This window comes from Triturus cristatus, chromosome 7, assembly GCF_964204655.1.
Source record: "Triturus cristatus chromosome 7, aTriCri1.1, whole genome shotgun sequence".
Taxonomy (NCBI): Eukaryota; Metazoa; Chordata; class Amphibia; order Caudata; family Salamandridae; genus Triturus; species Triturus cristatus.
Window position 1 is genome coordinate 428,032,166 of NC_140590.1, and position 21,898 is coordinate 428,054,063.

A 21,898-nucleotide genomic window follows, 5' to 3' on the forward strand; every position below is an offset into this window, starting at 1 on the left:
TGAGACCTGATTCGAGAACAAGGGCTAATAAATAATCTCTGAGGCCGACTGGCTAAAGTCCATATTCGAAAGGGCATTAGCTGCCAGAACAGTTACCTGGGAATCTAAACGAATGGGAAAAAACAACAATAACATTTTCAATGCCAATAGCTCAAAACAATGTCATTGCGAGACCTATTGCATTGTAAATGCTTGTTTTTAAACAGCCACTCCGCTGCAGTTTCTGGGAGGCAAAGATTACGGTCTGCGAGACAGCTGTTTTCTCCTTATCTTTGACGAGAAATTGCGCACTAACAGGTCTTTTGATTTTCCACCCACCTCTGAGTTTGCCACCGGCCTGCTGGACTTTATTGCACCATTAGCCTTACGATACTCTAACTTCCTACTATTAGGCGACCTCAACCTGCACTTTGGAGAGAAAAGCTGCCACATTGCTGCTTGCCTAGTAGTAGACCTGGGATCTTTTAGCCTAAACCAGCTAGTGCTAGCCCCAACCCATATCCTGGGCAACATTCTTGATCGTATCTTTGCCAACAATACTCAGGTAAGCGTGCCCGCTCAGATGCCCATCGCGTGGTCGGACCACTTACTTATTCCTTTTTAGATTGATCGCACCTCATCCATCTCTGGCTGCTCAAAAGCCCTAACTATCAAAGCTCGTAAATGGTCCCTGATTACGTCCCCTGCTTTCTCAATGGCTTTGATTCATAAATCCCCTCAATTAGACACATGCCCTCATACTGCCAATCGCCAGGGGACAACATGTATAAACAAGGCACTAGACGCTCTAGCCCCTCTGAAAGCAAGTAATATCTCCCCTCTAAACCTACTGCAGAATGGTTAACAGAGGACCTCCTATCCACAAAAAAGGCTTGCAAGCACCTTGAATAATCGTGGCGCAAGAATTATCAGAGAGCTGATAAATCCGTCTATCTGAATAAACTGAAGGAGTATCACAGACAAATCAGAGCCACTCATCCCCAATGTTTTGCTCAAAAGATTTAAGGGGAAAAAAACTTATCAAGTGAGATTTTTAGAATTGTTAAGTCCCTCACTTACCTGGAGCAAGTCTCTACTGTCACGATCCCCATGATAGATAACTGTAATCAGATTGCACACTTCTTTGCTGAGAAAATTGCAACCATCTAAGCTTCATTTCCAGAAAAGGACAGGAACTATCAGTTTCCCACTCCGGGTCATCCTCCATCTATCTCTCGGAAGGCCTGATAAGTATAGATATGTTATCTGTGGCTGAGAACCATGCTCTATGCACTAAAGTCCAAACAGGATCTCCACGTGACCCCGCTTCTCTGGAGATGCTGGAGCGGGGCATAGGGGCTCTTGCCCCTGTGTTATGCAATCTGCTCAACAGATCTTTCTCAACTGGTCATGTCCCATCAGACTGGAAACATGCAATGGTGATCCCTCTCTTTAAAAAGCCTATGCTGGTCCCCTCAAAACCCACAAATCTCAGCCCAATATCTCTGTTACCTTTTTTGCAAAGGTAATTGAAAGACACGTAAACCAGCAATTAGTGGAGTTCATAGTAGAGAAAGAACTTCTGCATGATACAGTCTGGTTTCAGGCCTCTTTACAGCACTAAATCTGCTCTTCTTTTAGCTTCGAGTCCCTCTGCTGTACTGCTGATGAGGGCAAGACTGCGGCTTTAGTCCTGCCGGACCTGAGTGCCTCATGGTCTACTACTGGATCGTCTATGGAGACACGGTGTTGGGGAACTGCTCCCGACTGGCTTGCTGAATTTCTTCAAAACCGTACCTTTCAGGTTTCCCAGAAACCCTGTACCTCTCAAATTCCCTCCCTACAGCAGGGAGTGCTTCAGGGCTCAGCGCTGAGCCCAACCCTGTTCAACCCTGTTCAACTTTTAAAGGCGCCCACTGGCAGAAGTGATTGAGCATCACAGCGTCAGGATGGTGTCTTATGCTGAAGATACTCAGCTGATCCTCACCTTGACGCAGGATAATGGCAGTGCTGCAGACAACTTTATAGCTTGTTTGGCAGACCTGGCTAAATGGATGGATCAGAGCTGCCTGCTACTTAATGCAGGGGAAACTGAAGTCCTACTGGTAATGAAATAACCCTCAATCTGGTCCTCCACGTAGTGGGCCAGGGAGTGCCTAAACCAAAGGTAAAAAAATCTCTGCTGCTAGTTTAACTCCAGCCTCTCTTTTGACAGCCCGATCTCTACCACAGTTGCCACTTGCTTTGGAGTTCTAAAATAAAGTAAAAATTGATAAATAAAACAAACCTAATATAACAACAATCCAATCAGTGGAGCCAAAGATATGCAATTTTAAAGGTTTTAGTAAAAATACCATTAAAAAGGCATAAAGCAGCACCTGTGGTTATCTGGTCATGCCAGACCGGGCCAAAGCCACAAGTTCAGACGGTTGTATGACAGTACGATGCAAGTAAATACATTGTATGCCTTTGCCACTAATAATTTAGCTTGCATGTTTTTACCATGAATATGTATTCACAACGCATGCCATTCCCACGCATTGTTTTATATATAAAAACAATTTATATGTGGGGGGAGGCCCCCTACGCCCCTCCAACGTACCTTAAATACATGATAATGGCATGTGTTGTTAAGGCATGCTTGTGGTCAAACTATGTGTGCTAAAAAATGCATGGTAAAGGCACAACAAAGTAAAAACCTTGTTGTAATGGCTGTTTCCCGCATAGCCCCCTTTTCTTCCCCCCACATACATACATGTGACCAGTTCTCCTACTGGACAAGGCCATAGCGGACCCTGCTCCAATGCTCTCGAGACACCGGCCTTGCCTCTCTCCCTCTCACTCTCATTCTCACAATGTTCTCTCTCTCTTTGTGCTATTTTGTTTCGCTCTTTGTGCCTTTTCTCTTGCTCTGTGTGTGTCTTTTGTGCCTTTCCTCTTGCTCTTTTTCTCAGTTCTCGTTCTTTGAATTTCTTACTCTGTTTGCCATTCCTCATTTTTGGTGACATTTCTCTTGCTCTTTTGCCTCTCTCTTGCTCCTTTTCTGACCTTTTTGCCATCTCTCATGTTCTTGCTTTGTTCTGTGTCTGTCTATATTCTATCTCTGAAGTCCCTCTTACTGTGCCCCATTCCTACCCTCTCTGTGCCCTCTCACTCTTCCCCGTGCTCAACAGGCCCAGAGGAGGAATCACCATTGTTTATAAAGACACCTTTAACTGCACCGCCTCCTGTGAAGCCAGAATAAACTACATGGAACAACTTCACTTAAAAATACAAATCCCACCAAACTTCACCCTGGGTGGAACCTTGGTCTTCTACCCCTTAGACCCCAAGCTAACTTTGCTAGCAGCATTACAGATGTCATCGCCCCAGCAGTCTTCGTATCCAGTGCATTCATCCTCAAAGGACACCTCAGTTTTCATCTAGAAGACCCCAACTCAGCCACACTGTTGGGACCCTAGGAAACCTGGGACTACCCCAACATGTCACAGTGCCCACCCATGTCGCAGGACACATCCTAGATCCCATCTTCACATCTTTCAACAACATAATGATCAACACACCCAGACCAGCCACCTGGACCGACCACGCCATAGCCAGTTTCAACATCTATCAATGTAGAAGATTCCTCACAACTGGACCTGCCCGCCGATATTGGAAGAACCTAAAAGAGGCCGATTAGAGATCCGCTCTCATTGAGAACAATTCGGAACCCACAGGCCTACTATCATGCAACTTTGAAAACTTGGCATTAGTTGGGTGTGCGAAAAGCCCACAGAAGAGCATATAACAGGTCGAAGCTCGACCTAAAAATATAGAACGACCAGTCTCATGCAAGGAAGGCCTCAGATCCAAGCCCACGTGCTCCGCATACAAGATGAAAAAACACAGTCTGCTTTATTTATTTTTCAAATTGCATGGAGATCAGCATTTTATGCTTGGGTGAGGTCAGCCATGCCAGCATGCTCTCATTTACACAGACAAGCAATTAATAACAAGGCCCTTTGAAATGTGATGGATGGTGCCAGCTGCTGTAAACCTCAAGCAACACTCTGCGTGTTGTGTAAGTTAGTGCAGGTGCTTCACACACAGACATACACACACGCATATATATGACATAGACAGAGACCACACAACCATAGACATACAGAGCACAGGCTCGGAGAGACTCCTTGCTCACAGCACATGTCTTTAGATTCCCTAGTGCACACAGAACTGCACTAGAGATAGCCATGTATAAGCCCTCTGTCACATAAATATACCGCAGGCTTTCAGTGCACACCGACTCCATTTTACTCCGGCAGAGCACAGGTATTGAGAGGATCATATACAATCCTTATGCATGCAGGCAGCCTCTTGCACACTGCACATACACTCAGAGACTCCTGCATTATTCACAGGCATTCACACACCACGTGCACATGATGGACACTCACAAGTGTCTTTGTGTACACCATGGGCTCTCACAGATCCTTTGTGTGCTCACAGCAGGCAATTGTAGATACTCTGCCCACATTAGGGGCACTCACATGTTCTTCCTTCTTATCAATCATTGATTACTGGCCGTGCTTGCAGTTTCACCATTGTTTTTCTAAATCATTTCTCGTGTGGAGCTTGATTGGAAAACATGCAAGACTAAACCTGCCCATTGCACTGACATTAGTGGGAGTTGGTTTAGTCAGTGTGCAGGTTACTCAGTGATGGGACAAGGGCAGAATAAGGGGACAGGCCAGTATCCTTGTGCAACTGAGTGCACTTCACATGCACTTGTTGCAGCAGATTTGCAAGGTATCTTTAGAAAGTGATCCGAGCCAAGCAGGGGGCTAACATTTTGCAAACAACTGCCATGGTACAATACATTTGATCTTTCCACTTATTTAAGGGATGCAAATATTGGAGAATGCATGGCTGCTTTGCATGCAGTTATATGCTAGTAGCGAACATATTACAGGGAGATTCTGGCCCAGGCAGGGAAGCCCTTAGAGAGCAGGAATCACAAACCACGCGAGAGAAATATGACTGCTAAATCGCCCCATTGGTTTATTAGGATAGTGAGAGGGGTCTAGGGGCCACAAAAAGACCTCCGTGTTCACTTCACCAGCGGTTCATATTCTCCTTTCTGACCCTTTCGGAGGTACAATTGTGCACAGATCTGATCTATCCAAGCAGCAAATAAGGCAGAAAGGAGGTGAAAAGTCGGAGATGTCGCCCTGTGTTGAGACAGGCAAAGTGTTCTGGCGACCCCAAGGCAAGATTTGGTCCCTGCATCTGGATGTTCCCTCCACTTGCATGGACAGCATTTTACTGGGACGTGCACACAGAGGACGGCTGCCTTAGCCTTGGACAGCAGTAGAAAACTAAGAATATAAGGACATCAGATGTAGCGCTGAGCGTGGGTCTCAGAGAAGAACCGCATTCCCAACCAAACCAATCCAGGAGCTTCTATCATGCTGCTTATAATAGTAATCAGAATGACTGAAGCTTTTAGATTGTCTAGAGCAGGCTGATTCAACACTCCAAGATGGTTGTAAAATGGGCACCAAGCTGACCACGTCTGGACCGGCCTTGATGAGGTGGGAGCCTCGGCTTAAATAGACTCCCATGGAAGAAACCTATCCTCTCTATTTGGTAATTTCTCCCTTTTCATCTTCTTGGCTGTTGGCATGTAATTCACCCCCAGCACTCCACCTGGCCCCCATCTGAACCAAGTCAGCCTGACACTACCCATGGGAGCGACCGGGCCAAATTACTCCACCCCCATCCATGGGCCTGGCACTGGAACCTCAACACTCCTCCACTTCCAGATGTGGCAGGAATGCCCAGGGATCCCACGGAAGCCCACCCTGCCCCTTTCATCCAGAGGCCGAAGAGAAATGAGGATAGAGGGAGGAGAGAGACCCCCCTGCAACGCAGATGCAATTGGACTCCAGGTGCTCCGCAGACTAAGGCTGCCGAAAAACGAAGCTGGGAGCCAGGGAGCACCATTACCGCACTGTGCTCGGAAAACGGGGGTCTCCGCCAGGACCCCACGTGGTGGGTAAGCACCAATGTGACATGTCTGCGCTCCTTCCCCTTCTTCTCGGCCCCCACCACAGTAACATCACCTAGCCGCTCGGTTTGATAAAGAAAACATTTCGTCCCGCCCCTAATTTTTTACACTGCAAGAAGGTGTTGAACTGCCTCCTCCGAGCTGGTGAAGAGCACTCCCCTATGGACGCCAGAGCTTAGCTTATAAAATGGCTTATAGAACTTACAGGACTTTTTAGACATTTTTGGATAGATTCCTGCCTGCGGGTTTGTGAAAATTGTACAAATGCTAAATGTATATATTCGCCCGAGGCCACTAGTATTTACCAGAAACCATGAAACCATGTTGCAGTACGTGTTTCTGCGTTATACTGATAACAGTGCTACTGAACTATGCGGCAGAGATAAGTAAAGTAGGCCCAGTCCCACCGTAGTCCGCCAGAAAAGGCAAGTTATATGCCCTGATGCAGGAACCCACCTGAGCTTGAAACAGCCCTGGGAGCATAGTCACCACTAGGGCGCTAACACTTGCTCTGGAAGTCCATAAACTTAAGTGTTCATTGCGGCCCTGGAGGTACATGCATGCCTACCAACTCCCCCTTCTTTTCAGTGATTTTTACCTTCCCTTAAAGCAACGTGCCCTAAAAAACCCGCACCCCCAGCGACAGTTTATTACTTGTCACCAAATGCCGACCACCCCCGCATGTTTCAGTTTATTTTAATAGGAGATAAACCTCCGAGACACTCCTCCCAGGGCCAGTGTTTTTTCTCCCTCTCGTCGCTGTCTGTTGCAATCTGGGCGCTCAACTAATGACCGATTAGCGTTTCCACTATTTGGGCCCGATCCTACTCCCCCATATCCATGACCCAAGGATACAACTCATCACTTATGGATGCAACACCTACTAGTGCCAGGCACGGCTACCTAAAGCCTACCCTTAAAGTTGTAAATCGACTTTGGCCCGTCTACTGGCCAAGGTTGTCGAAATGAGCCCTTCGCAACCTCCAACGCCCCACATGTGCTGCGCCATCGCAGTCGCTTCCATGTCCCCTTTAGCAGCTGCTATTGTATAAAGCCATAAACCCTGCAGTTACTTAGAACCCTTCTCTTGGCTGACATAGCAATAAGCAGGCAGGCATTTCCATGTACGCCCTTAAGCTATTAAATCAAGAAAGCACTCTTCCCCACACTAGCCCTCATCTGACCCCATCTAAGCCCTTGAGCCCCGCATGTTATTAATTTGAAAATCCTAGAATAACCCTCCTGCTATGTCATTCCTGCACCTGATCATGCCTGTGCCTCCACCCGGAGTGCCCCAAGCTCTGGAAATCTGAGCACTCAGTCACACAGCATTCACGTAGTGTCCCCAAATCCTTCCATTCCTGCTGCAGGCTGAACTTAGTCACATGCTGTTCTCAGTAAGCAATGTTGCTCTGTCCACTGTGGGTCGTTCCTGGGCTAAGTCCCTGGTACCACTACGCTCTCCTGCCTAGCGTACTTGAGGCTCATTCTTCCCCCAACTGTAGCAGGGCCTTACCCACGTCCGTGTGCTGTTTGTAAGCATTTTAACATCAGAGGACTGCGTACTTGTCTCCAATTTGCTTGCACTTCAAAGCTCACGTTGTACACGTGTGTGGCGTGTGCCCTCTGACCTCCCAAGTCCTTCAGATGGCACTTGAACATGCTCTGCCATCCCCAGTACTCGGTTGTCCCCAATACCGTCGGCCCAGAAGGCCACTTCTGCATATCTGAAGGTGACTGTCCCCTCAAAACTCAGTAAAAATGCATATTGGAAATGGGAAGCTGCTGCAACCCTGGGAATCTGTGAAAGCGGGTGCCATGCTGTGAAGTGAAAGAGGCACCCGTCTAAATAAAACATTGCAATGATTTAGATGTTTAAAGCTAAAGCGGGGGTGCTGCCACTGTAAATCAAAGTAAAACAATATTTGCAATGCAATAGGTCTCGCTTTCAAATGAAAGACCGATTGCATTTTAAATAAGTGACCGCCATTATCCCGGCTGCTTGAAAGAGAAAGCAAGCATGGCGGGCACGCTGAATGTAAGCAAAGTGCGTTGTACCTGCAGTAAGAGAAACTCAATAAACAAAATAGTGCTCACAAGACAAAATAACACGTACTGTGTAACAAACGAAGTAAAGGGGCCAGTAGACATGAGACGTTACAAATGAAGACAAGGCGGTATAAAGAGGGACTACAAAACCTATTAGGGATCCTAAGTCAGCATTTACCAAGGACAAAGACACAAGCCAATGAAAAATATGGGCGGAGAGTGGGCGGGGCTTCTCTTCCATACTCCACTACAGCAGTCTTGCTGAGCCACGCATGCACGCTGACTCAGGCTGCTCCCATCACGGCTTTGACAGAAGAACAATCCCTATCAGCAAGTCTCTCACCTCCACCCTCAATACCTCTATCGGTACAGCCAGCTTACCGGAACCATGAAAACACGTAGTCATCGACACTCTGCTAAAGAAACCCTTGGTCAATCCGACCAAACTCGCCAACTGCCATCTAATATCCATCCTTCCCTACCCAGTCATGGTCTTTGAAAAAGCCATTTCCATGCGCCTGTCCACCAACCTCGCCAATCATCAGCTTTTTAATGCCACAAAATCAGGATTTAAACCCAACCACAAAATGGAATCTGTCCTCATAGCAGCAGTAGATGACATCCAGATGATGCTCGACAGGTGGGAACTACAGTCCTTATCCTCCTAGACCTATCAGCAGCCTTCAACAAGGCAACCCATTCTGCTCCAACAACTTCACCAAGCAGGCATCCAGGGACACGCTCTCATAGTGAATATTTTCATTCCTTACCAGAAGAATCCGAACTGGTAACATGCCCCACTTCTCTGAAGCATGGGAACTCATCTGCAGAGTCCTGCATGATTCCTCGCTCAGCCAATGCTCTTCAACACCTCCCATAACTTCAATGGCCAAATCCCAACTTAAACATCTTCATATATACCGATGACATCCAACTAATACTGTTTCTCTTCGATATAATGCCTAACACAAGGAACAAGATTATCACATGTATGACCGAAGAGGCCCCCTGATGAAATCCAACTGCCTCAAACTGAACGTGTACAAGACCAAAGTGGTGGTCTGCAGAAAGGACATCTTGCCATGGGTCTCCACTAAATGGCCAATAGAACTCGGACCCACCTCCACACCTTGCTCACAAGAATGAAACTTTCAAATCAACATAGACAAAAAATTGGACATGGTAGTTCAGGTCAGCGCAGTAACTTTGTTCTGCTACAACACCCTAAGGATGCTAAAGAACATTTTCAAGTGGCTACAAGACAACACAATGACAATGATCACTCAAGCCCTCATCACCAGCAGACTAGACCATGGAACACTCAGTACGCAGGAATAACCAACCAGCTCACAATAAGACTGCAGAATGCATAAAACGAAGCAGCCAGACTAATTCTGAACATCCTGCGCTGAGCTCACATCACACACACTTTAGAAAACTCCACTGGCTCCTGATACACAAGCACTCACACCTTAAACTTCTCACCAACACCTACAAAGCACTCCATAACACTGACTCTGCCTTCCTAAATAGCCTCATTTATTTCAGTGAGCCTTTCAGACACCTTCGCCCTGCTAGCTCATCACTAGCATAAACACCACATGCACACACAAACGTAATGTAGGGGGCCATGCCTTCTCATACCTGGCTTCTAAAGCCTGGAACAACATCCTCCAACACATCAGAGGCTCCTCCTCTCTTCTTGACTTCTGCAAGAAGATAAAGACTTTGCTCTTCAACTAAGCCCTTGAGGGCTATATTCACACACCTGTGCCTGGATTCCTTCATGAGTGTCAAGAGCGCTATAAAACACTGATTACATAACATAACAAGACAAGATCATTCTTGAAGAGATGTGATTCCAGTTGTGGATTAGAATAAATATTAATTGAACTGATTTTAGATGCAAATAATTAATTTAACTGATTATAGATGCAAATAGTCCTCAATGACCAATTCCAATATTACATTTTCAGTAGTGGCTTTATCCAGTAAAAAACATTTTGAAATGGTCTACAGTAACTTCCAAAATAGCCGGAATCAACACAATGAATAATCATTGTTTTTGATCACTACATTCAAATCCATACATCACAACCTCTGTACAAATCTTCATGTTTACATTAATTTCGATTCTCAAGGTGTGTGTTTGCCAATAGATCTATAACCATAATGATTACAAAATATCATACAGTGAAGCTATTTTATGGTTAAGTGTTGGACATGGCCCCGTTTGAAGGGTTATCCCCAAACTTTTCCCCTTTCTCCTGTATTTTTCTGACCTTGTTTTTTCTAGTTTAAGAAACGTAGGCACTTTACCACTACTGACCAGTGCCAAAGTGCAAGTGCTCTCTGTCTAAATTGTATTGGTGATTGGTTTATCCATGATTGGCATATTTGATTTACTCGTAAGTCCCTAGTAAAGTGCACCAGGTGTGCCCAGGGCCTGTAAATCAAATGCTACTAGTGGGCCTGCAGCACTGATTGTGCAACGCACATGAGTAGCCCTGCAAACATGTCTCAGACCTGCCACTTCAGTGTATGTGTGTGCAGTTTTAAGTTGTCATTTTGACTTGAAAAGTGCACCAACTTGCCAGGCCCAAACCTTCGCTTTTACTACATGTACGTCTCGCCTAAGGTAGGCCCACAGCAACCCCGTGGGCAGGGTGCAGTGTATTTAAACGGAAGGACATGTACTTGGTTTTTTTTACATGCCCTATTAGTGAAATACTGCTAATTTATTTTTTTCACTATTGCAAAGACTATCCCTCCCCTAGGTAACATGGGGATTGCCTTGAAATATCTGTTAAATGTAATTTCCAATTTGGATCAGATAGAGATTTGGAGTTTACCTCTCTCCTCATGGTTCGTGCAGTGCAGACCGCTCACCTGAGGGGGGGCGGTGCATGTCGTTGTGAGGAAGTAGAAGAGTCTTTCCGTTTCCTCTAACGAAGTGGATTGCCTACCAACACAACTGTTTCCATGAATATGCCTATATTTTTTTACTATGCATATGCTTTTAACTATAAATACCTTTACAATGAAATTTGTTGTAATAGCATGCATGGTAAAAGCATATATGTAGTAAAAAAATGGGTTGAAATTGTACGCGTTGTAATGACGCATGAGATGTCACGCTTGCGTTGTAATGGCATGCATGGAAACATCTGCATTAAAATGGCTGTTTCCCCTATTAATGACCATGATATCGTGACATGCAAACCCTGTCCTGCACCCACTCTGATACCCAATTCAAGGAAATAAATATGATGCTCACAATGTGAAGTGTATCATTACTCAATGTCATGGGTGACTAGAACTATACAAATGAAGGAACCCTTTTCTCCAAGTGGCTGCATATTATAACAGATGTTATTGAAAGGCGATGAGGTTCTTGGGAGCAGTGCTTTCTTTATAACACTCAATGTGCATGCATGTGAGGACAAACAGGGCATTGCATCTATAATGGAATCTGATCCCTAGAAACAAGAGAGTAATAATGACTTTTCAAACCAGACCTCGGTTCACGCCGTCCACAAACTTGAAATTCTCTACTATGGAAGACATTGTTATATGTCAAAGTGCTGCTCAAATATTAAAGAAACTGATCCTGATCAATTTTGTTAGGGTGCTTGCTTTGTATACCACATTGCTGCTTCATATTTATGCTTATCAGGGCAGTTTCTAATGTTCAATGTGCCCGACTTCTCATTGTGGAGAGCTTGAATGAATGCCGAATGATATGCAGTGGCTTCTAAACATAGAGGACTGCTCCCTCTTCCAGCTGTGTTTAGAAACCACTGCATAGCTCACCTTTTAATCACTACAGAGAATGTAAGGGCACCAAGGTGTATGCATTGTTTTCTACACATGGTGGGAAGAGGGAGGAGTCCATCTATGTTTTAAAAACACTGCATAATTAAAACTTTAATACCATCGGGGGAGTGGTCAGGTCAGTTACTTAAATAATCTTTTCATTAGGATCAGCTTGAGTTCTTTTTTAGAGGCTATGGAAGAAGGGTTAGCCCGTGTCTGAGGTGGGGGAGAGTTCCATATTCTTGGTGCGTCCCACACAAGCAAGTCATCTTTTTTCTGAACTTTGGGGTTTTAGCAGCAGAGTATGTTTGCCTCCAGAGGTCGAAAGCTTCTGAGCCAGGTATAAGGAAGTATTGTGGCATAAGGCTTTATATGTTATACAAGCTACCTTCAGCTGAATCTTGGCCTCACAGGGGAGCCAGTGTAGTTATTTGAGCATAGGAATGAGGTGGTCATAGCACAGACAGATTCCCTCTCAAAAAATGTTAAGGACACAATTATAGCAATCCACAATACCTTTCCCCCCACAAGACATCATTAATGTCTCAGGAAATCCCCCCACGACAGTCTCAGACCCACCCCACATCTTGGATGAATGTACCCAGTGTAGTTCAGAAGAAGTGACTAAAGTTATGTTAAAAATAAAATCTGGCTCACCCACAGAGCCCTTGCCACTAAAATTTCTTTCAACCATAGCCCCAGCGTTGCTAGACAACCTTACAGATCTATTTAACAAGTCATTGTTACAATCAGCAGTCCCAAAGATAAGGAAAACTGCCAGAGTTAGGCCAATACTAAAAAAATCTACACCTGACCCTAAACGTCTTTCCAACTATCGCCCAATATCGCTGCTCCCTCATTTTGGGAAGATGTTAGAGTCGCTGGTTAATCAACAGCTCGTTGTCCATCTCGAGAGCCAGGGATTGCTAGACCCCTCACAATCAAGTTTTAGGGCAGCCCATAGTACCGAAATAGCTCTGCTGGAAGTAACAGACAACATCAGATTGGCATTGGACAGAGGGCAGTCATCTATCCTCGTCCTGCTAGATCTATCAGCAGCGTTTGACACCATTTCCCACAGCATTCTTGAACGTCGGTTCTGGGAGATCGGTGTCAGGGGGAAGGCTCAGAAGCTATCTAACTGATCGAACAACGATAGTACAAGTGGGAAATACCATCTCGTGTAGCCGGCCTGTCAAGATGGGAGTGCCACGGGGCTCTATTTTGAGCCCAACACTCTTTAATCTATACGTGACTCCACTGGCCAAAGTGATCAGATCCTATGGTTTAGATGTTGTGTCGTATGCCGACGACACTCAGATCCTGATCACTCTTGGCCCAGATCCAATGGAAACAAAGTCATATTTTAAAGACTGCATTTCCCACATTGAAAAGTGGATGAGCCCAAATCATCTGCAATTAAATGGAGGCAAAACTGAGATCATGCTCTACGGCAAGGCTCATGAGTATTGGTCACACGTCTGGTGGCCCTCAAGTCTTGGCCCCTGCCCAAACCCAACACACATGGTCCGGAATCTAGGCTTCCAAATGGATAATAAATTATCAATGAAAAATCAGATAAATAAGACAATTAGCTCCTGCTTCATCATCATGCGTAACTTACGCAAAGTCTTTAAATGGATTCTGTCGGAGGCGAGAAAACCCCTATTCCAGAGACTGATTATCAAGCATATGGACTATGGAAATGCCCTGTTGGCGTCAATAAATGAAAACCTCCTTTCAAGGCTGCAGGTTCTGCAGAACACTGCAGCCAGGCTAGTACTCAATCTTCCACCAAGATCCCTGTCGGCACCAAATCTGAAACTCCTACACTGGCTACCTGTAAGAAAACAAATACGTTGTAAGATTCTATGCTTAACGCACAAGAATATGTACGGAAGAGGCCTGGGTTTTTGGGCAAAAAAGTTAAGTTGGTACCAACCATGCAGAACTTTGCGATACAGTAACCAATCACTTCTCGCATCTCTCATAATTCGCACTACCACAAATGGAGGGAGGTCTTTCTCCTTTCTTGCTCCGGCTCTCTGGAACAAACTCCCCCCGCATCTACGCATCATCAATGACCATAACTGCTTCCGGAGGAAGTTAAAGACATGTCTGTTTAACAACTAACTGTATCAAATCTAGCTTATCTTTAGAGTCATCCGCGAGCGCCATGAGGCTTTCGAGTGATATGTGCGCTAAATAAATATTCCATGATTTGATTTGATTTGACAGCACCTTGATCATGTAAACAGCCTAGTCTGTTTTAAAAGAAGCCTTGAGCACAGGAGTCCTTACTTTGGGCAGTCCATTTAATGTGGTTCTCCTGTATTCCAGTTTGAAGATAATTAGGGACTTGCGAATTGCTGTTTGGAAGTATGGGAGAGGGAGGAAAGTTCTCACCTTCCTGGCAAGATTCATTTAGAAAAAAGCCCTTTTTGTTGGCGCTCAGATGTGTGCTTGCATATTTAAGTTTTTGTCAAGTGTTATTCAAGTGATTTAGTTGACTCTAAAATGATTGGTTTGCAGTTGAGGACAGTTAAGTGCTGATCCATTCTTTTACTGGTATAGAGCTATGGAATGGGGATGGTACTAAGGATTCTGCCTTTAGTGCATTTAATTTTAGGTGGTTTAGTTCAAAGAAGCTCCTTTGCTTGTTTGAGGATACCTGTCAAGGGTTCCATGTACAGGTTATACAGGGTGGGGGATAAGGTGGATAATTGGGAAACCCCAATTGAGACCAGGGAAGGGTTGGATTGTATGCCACTAAGCTTGATTATCTGTTACCAGTTCTAAAGAAAGGAGGAGAACCATTTCAGCACATTTCCTGCCGGACTCATTCCATTTCCTAGAAGTTCTAGGATATTGCCGTATCTTACCATGTTGAAAACTGAGGGCAATTTCAGGAGGATCAGGAGGCATGAGTCATTGATGAGTAGTTTTAGCGTGTAACCCATAGTTTGTACAGTGGCTGTTTCCATGCTGGGCCCTGGTCTAAAACTGGCTTGGCATAGTACAACTTATTGCAATAGAAACGTAACAAGGTAACACATTCATTTGGCTTCCCACAGCACATGTATCTATCAATGACGTAAGTCTTGATTTTAGTTTTTAGTTCGTCTTTTATTGTAAATCAATTATCCTCTTTTTATTTAAATCACCATACAATTGCTTTGCCAACGCGTTTCATCCCTCTTGGGACTTCTTCAGGGCTTATTAACGTGCTGTCTCTGTTGTTGATGATAAATATGGCTCCAGGCCAATCTTAACAGCAACGCGGGTAAAACACTGTATATCATTTCATTCCATTGGCATCGTACAACCAAGCTGTCCAAGATAATATTAAATGCCCAAAATAATAGAGAAATAGTAAAATGGAACGTGGTTCGTTTTTAAATGTCTCCGTGCGGCCAGTGAATGCTCTAAGTATGGGCTTCGCTCTATGTCCAAAAGGATTCAGTTTTCTCTCGAATATCAATAAAGCAATGTTGCCTTCTCCGTATACGTGCCACACAACCGTTTAACCGCAGTATAGGACTTTAAAAACCTGGCACCTGTCTCATAGATTAAACTGCTGAATGCATTGGCATAGTTGGTTAAGCACACATTTTTCCAGCAGTTTTCCAAGGAATTGGATGGTGGCTATTGGTTAGACATTATTACGGTCTTATGGATCAGAGTTAGTTGTTTTCATGAGTGGCGTTACTTGAGCAGTCTTAGGATAATCTGGGAATGATCCTTGTTTTAAGAAAGAGCTCACGATCTTACTCTAGAGTGGCTTTCTTACCATGGTTTTTCCCCTAACCATTATCCTTCAGCTCTCCTGTTTTGCTGACTATGTTTTTGCTGGCCTAATGACTCTGTACACTTTACCACTGCTGACCAGTGCTAAATTGCTTGTGCTTTCTCCTTAAAACATGGTAAGATTGGCTTGTACCCAATTTACAAATTTAATTTCACTTCTAAGTCCCTAGTAAGGTGGCACTACCTGTGCCCAAGGCCTGTAAATTAAATGCTACTAGTGGAGCCTTCACCCCTCATTGTGCCACCCACTTATGGAGCACTCTAAACATGTCTCAGGCCTGCTTTCGCATCTTTTGCATGCACTTTTAAACAGTCATTTCAACCTTGCAAAGTAAACCTTTTGCCATGGCCCAAACCTTCCTTTGTAATACATATAAGTCAATCCCATGGTAGGCCCTGGAAGGCCCAGAGAGCAGGGTGCAGTATATTTAAAAAGTTGGACATGTACATGTCCTAGTATTGAAATACCCTTAAATTAGCTTTTAACTACTGCAAGGTCTACCTCTCCCATAGGATAACATTTCAGTTACCTTATTACATTTAATAAACTGTGATTTACAAATTGGAGCATGTAACCAGTTCATGGTTGGTGTCTTTGGAATGATATTGAAACATCGTAACTCATGGTGAAGTCGGAATTTAAATTACAATTTTGAAAATCGACTTCTAGGAAGTTAGTATTTTTGTGCCTTTGCCATTTGGTGCCTGCAGCCTGTTTCTGGGTCACATGACTGGGTGTAATTGATAGTTGGGCTTTGTGTATTCTTCCTAGACAGCCACACACAATAGGGAGCGTAAGTGGGCCTGGATGGCCCTTTACTGGCCGAATGTGAGGGAGGAGCTGGGTAGAGCATCACTTACACTTGAATAGGAGGTATCCTGCCTTCACACAAAGGGCTGAATACCCCCTGTAGTTAGTATGGAGCCAGGGCAGGGCACCTGTGAACTTCAAAGGAATGCCTCTAGATGTTTCTCCCCACTTCAGAGGCATAACTGGGTATTACGACTGGACCTCAGACACCAACTTTCCAGTACACTTCTGGACCTGTCGATGCTCTGCAGGAAGACAGACTGCTATGCTACTAATAGGACAGCCGCTATGCTGGACTGCTTCTCTGATGGACTGCTGCGCTTAAGGACAGCTACCCTGTGGTGCTGCCCTGTTGCCCTCTTGCCTGGGTGAGAAGGACTGGGTCTGCAACTCTGAACCCAGGACCCCAGAGTGACTCAAGGGCTAGTTAGCTGGCCTGCTCATCAGAAGCCTCAGGGACATAAAAGGCTTTTTACAACTTTGAACCCAGCATCTGGACTGCCAACTGTAAGTCCTGCCCTCCCAAATGGTGCTATCCTAGTCCTGGCTACTTAGAGGTCGGCCTGAAGGTGCTTCTACAAGCCCAGCTAAGGGTCCCCATCAGAACTGATGCAAGTGACGCTAAGCCCCACAAAGCCTCACCGCACAGCTGCCAGCTTCATAGGAATCAGCGCTGAGTGACGCAAATCCCAGATAGTATCACCACACAACTGTCAGCTCCATCGGAACCGATGCAAAGCCCTGGCAAGTTTCGCACCACAGCTCACCGGAACTGATGCAAAGCAACACCAAAACCCGCAAAGCCTTGCTATACAACTTCATCAGAAGCAACACCAGACAATGCGAAGTTTCGCAAAGCAACACTGCACAGACCGCGCACCAGGATTTAAGGTACTGTGTTCAGCGGACCTCAGAGGGTCCCAGTAGCCTGCCCACGCTCCATCTTGGTCGGGCTGAATGCGGAACAGCCTTTACAACGAGGTTTTAACCTCGTTGCGCCTTTACCACACATTTTTTAGCACGCATATTTTCACCACGTGCATGCCTTTACACAACATGCCTTTATCAAGCATTTAAGGTAAGTTGTGGGAATTGGGGGTCTCCCCCCACAAGTACATTGTTTTTATATATGAAAAAAAGCGTGGTAATGGCAGCCGTTGTAAATGCATATTCGTGGTAAAAACATGCGAGCTAAAAAATGTGTGGCAAAGGCATACAATGTATTTACTTGCGTTGTACTGTCATACAACCGGCTAGGCCTATGCACCTACTTAATGGCTGATCCATGCTGCAGTCACCATACAGCAGGTCCTGGGACCGGGGATGATGGGTGGGCTGGGGAGGAGCGCGGTGGGCAAGGAAGGAGAGGGGCACGAGGAACAGGTAAGGAGCGGGGGAAAGGGAGACAGGGCAGATTTTCAGTTTAATGCACACAATGACGTGCTGCAATTTGATCCAGGAGAAACCATTTGCCGCAGCAGGTCTTCTGGAATTTCCAGTAAGGAGGTAAAAAGCACCTGCAGTGCAGAGTAGTCCAAAGTTCTCTACTGTATACAGCCGCTGTGTGTATTGACCTCTTTGCCTGAAGCTCTGTTTTCTTTTAGGAAGCGCGGGACATGTATACAGATTCTGCTCTGACCAGGGAGTTTGGCAGACGATGGAAAACTCAACCAACATTTGGCGGGACCACTCGGAATGCTCAGAGAATAATCTCTTCAAACAAAATGTGAGCACGGCCTGCTTCTCTTACGCTTAATGTGTTAATCTTATTATTAACAGGCTTAAACGAAAGTCAAACATGCGAATAATGAACTATGTGTATAAATTAGTACAGATACTGCAGAATACACAAGAAGCACAGTCAGATGTTGACATTAATTTATAGCTCAAATGAAAGCTTAAGGCACTGTTTATGGTAATAGTTCTATATATAGTTATTTGAGCGTGGCTGGGTAGTGGTGTGTCAGTGCGGCTTATGTGCGCCTACCCACCCACCTCTGTGCGCTGCACTGACGGACCAATTCAGCACAATGAAAAGGGGATTCACAAAGATTACCCGCAATCCTGTTTTAACAGTGTTACTGGGAATCCTTGCAACCGGCTGTAAATTCCGAGATGGAAACCTGAGAGAAACATCAGGCGACTGTCTGCCTTCTTTTCGGCAGTATACTGAAAGTGAGTAAGGACATCGCCTTAAGTGTTTACCAGACATTCAGCATGCCATGTCATCGTTTTTCACAGCCTCACCTCAACGCCAGCTCTGAACTGCACAGTGAAAGCTGTCCTTCACGGATAACGTCTACTGTGTGAATGGTTCCCCACTGACAAGAGCGCTCCATCCTATTCTTTGTGAGTAACAAGGACAAAGAGAACAACCCTCTGCCCACCCATTTGCTTGCATTTTGCAAAAACCACTGATATGTGCCTTGCAAACAGGGCCGGCTTTAGCACTGCTGGCGCCTGGTGCAACAATCCTTTTTAGCACCCCCCTCCCCATGACCTCAGATTCCATCGCTAACACCCAGCAAAAAGGTCCCTCACCTCTATATAGCCCCTCACTTGCATACGTTTCATTTGTTTTAAAGTGTTGGTAAAGGCTGGCTTTACTAATCCACTCAGCCATCCACTTTAAATGCTGACCTGTTATTAGCAGCAGGCATATTAACCCTCTGTGCTACTTTATGTCGAGTAAAAATTAACACTAGACAAAACTCGATCTACCTCTCCAGCAGGAACATTAATCACAAGAGTTATCTTGACATTTTTATTGCTGCCTGAAATCTGGATGCACATGAAACTCTACATCAGCTGCTTTTAAATCGTAAGTTATTGCTAAACACAGCGCCCCACCTCCAGGTCCGCGCCCAGTGCGGCCGCACCGGTCGCACTGGGCTAAAGCTGGCCCTGCTTGCAAATCAAAATGAACGGGAACTGACAACGCACTTTAGTCAGTGCTTAATTTGTAAAAGACACAGTGCCGGTGCCTAAAGCTCTGCTTTTGCGACGCTATTAAAAATGAAAGCAGCAAGGCAAGGAGTGTTGAATTTACCTCAGGCCTCTAATCCACTACCACACACTGTTGCCCATTGATCACACTCTTGCCGGTCACTGCTTACTGCCTTACTACCTTTATGCCCATTTTTCCATTTTTCTTTTCTTCCATCTTTCCCCCTTTGTGTATTATTATATCTCTGGCTCGTTGTTAATTACTGATGTGTAAACATATGTGCGGGTGCCCAAAAATAAGTGCCGCCGGCTCAAATTAAGCACTGAGTCTTATTACATTACAATTCCATTTTTTGCCCTAGCAAAGACTGCCATTTTGTGTACCACAAATTTTGCAAGAGAAAAATATGTTTGCTCAATTGTGCACCATTATTTTCAGTGTGAGCATGAGATATCGAGGGGCGCCTCATGAGTGTAAAGTAAATGTCTTTCAGGTAGTGCAGTAAACTCAAAGTGTTACAGTTTCATAACACTGTCATATATACACTAAAGACCACGTGGCAGAGTTACCCAGGGTGCAAGTCACCGCAAGGCAAACAAGTCCTTTAGTGCAATATACTAAACCTCGCAAAGCCACTTGCGAGGCATCTGAGTGGTTTAGTAAATCCAAAGCATAGTGCTCCCGTAATGTCTCATGAGTGGAGTATGGGCCTTCCCACGCATCCACCCATAGTTTTTGACAGAATCCCAGATTTTTTAAAAATCAGTAAACCTGGGGTTGCAGCAAAATGGTGCCTCTCAGATGTAACGAGGAGAAATATATTTATTTCCCCTCTTTACTTCCTCTTTCCACATGTGCTGCATTTTGCAGCAATCTTAGAAAGAGGAATGTGCCTTTAACCCCTTCCATGCTCATGACGAGCTCAGCTCGTCATGAGTCACAGTGGAGCTGTGCTCATGACGAGCTGAGCACGTCATAACGGCCGCGGCCTGTCCACGCGCGATAAATTCCCCGCCTGTGCAGGAGAATTATTCAGTGGGCGGGGTCGTGACGAGCTCAGCTCGTCATGTGCACACCTGCACTGTGAGTCATGATGAGCTGAGCTCGTCATGAGCACAGCGGCGCTGCGGATCCCCCCCCCGCACCGTGGGGGAATTACCCCCGCAGGGAAGGGGTTAATGATTGTTTTTGTGAAGGCATCCCTTCCTTCACAAAAACAATCCTGCTCCTAATGCAGGCACCCTTGCAACATGGTGCAAGGGTGCCTCTGTTGACGCCAGTGCAGTGACAAATTCATAGTGTGATATTTCGTTGTGGTGGTGATTTGTTCTGTTATTCTGGCGCTGCTGTGATTTTTGTTGCTGCATTATTGCAATGTGATATTGTTGTGTTGGACTTGGGTTAGGTTCCATTTTTTTTTACTGTTTTGCTGTGTTGTATTCCCACATTGTATTTTTTTTTTCCTGATGTTGCTTTGTGTATGTTGTTGTGCTATGCTCCCCAACAATTGCTGCCACATTTCCAGGCAAAAACAGCACATGGCTATAGAGTTCCAAAGAGAAGCGGTTACTTACCTCTGTTTAAGGTGACAACATAGCACTGCTCCAGACACTAGACACTGGGACAGCTACATAGAGCAAAGATTAATATTACTAATACTATGCACCATGTTCAAGTCCTTCTGAGATTTCCTCCTGTGCCTTTGCAACCTGACCACCCATCCCTTTCCACTACACACCAGGACTTAGTCTAGTTTGATTGTGACACCCATAAGCAGAACGAAAATGCACAAGAGCACAGCGCTGGGGAATGTGTCAAATCTCTTGTGAACCCTGGCCAACCTGCCATCCTTTAAAAAGGCATTGAAGACAAAACACTTCAAAGTTCTCTCTCACCTATTAGCAGACTTTGTTGGTATCCTGAGGTTTGACTGAGCATCTTGTAGTAGCTTTCAAGCTCTCAGCATGTCCTCTTTGTAAGAGTTTACTTGATCCATGCACTCTGCCACGCCTTGCAGTTTTATCACTATGGGACAGATTTTTACTTTTTCACACAATGAAGAGCAGCAACCAAATTTGCTGCTCTGCATTGTGTAAGTTAAAAAAAGCCAGAGTCATATACACTTGGGACTTCATTTACAAGGCCAATGCACCGCAGGTGCACCACTTTTTTTGAACACCGTCGGCGCAGTGTGGCTGGCCATATTGACAAGGCTACATAAAAATACCCTCGGTGACTTTTCATGGCCTTGTAAATATGGGTCCCTTTCATGCATTACTTTGCGTGAAAGGGGCGCTCCATGGGTGTTGCTATGGGTATTCCCATGCAACATCTATGGAACCTGCCACATTCACAGATTTACAAAGTTTTGGGAATGCATCAGAATCCCATGCCTCCCCAGGAGAGGCATAGGAGTGGCGTAATGAGTAGAAATACTTTT

The 21,898-nt window shown here is 45.2% G+C and overlaps 1 protein-coding gene across 1 annotated transcript in view; it reads left to right on the top strand.

Moving 5' to 3' along the window:
• GLP2R (glucagon like peptide 2 receptor) overlaps window positions 1-21,898 on the top strand; it is an 883,434-nt gene that overhangs the window by 496,313 nt on the left and 365,223 nt on the right. Inside the window, exon 4 of the mRNA XM_085616722.1 lies at window positions 18,116-18,237. Within this exon, the coding sequence (XP_085472848.1) occupies window positions 18,116-18,237 (122 nt within the window). The remainder of the gene's footprint in view (window positions 1-18,115; window positions 18,238-21,898) is intronic.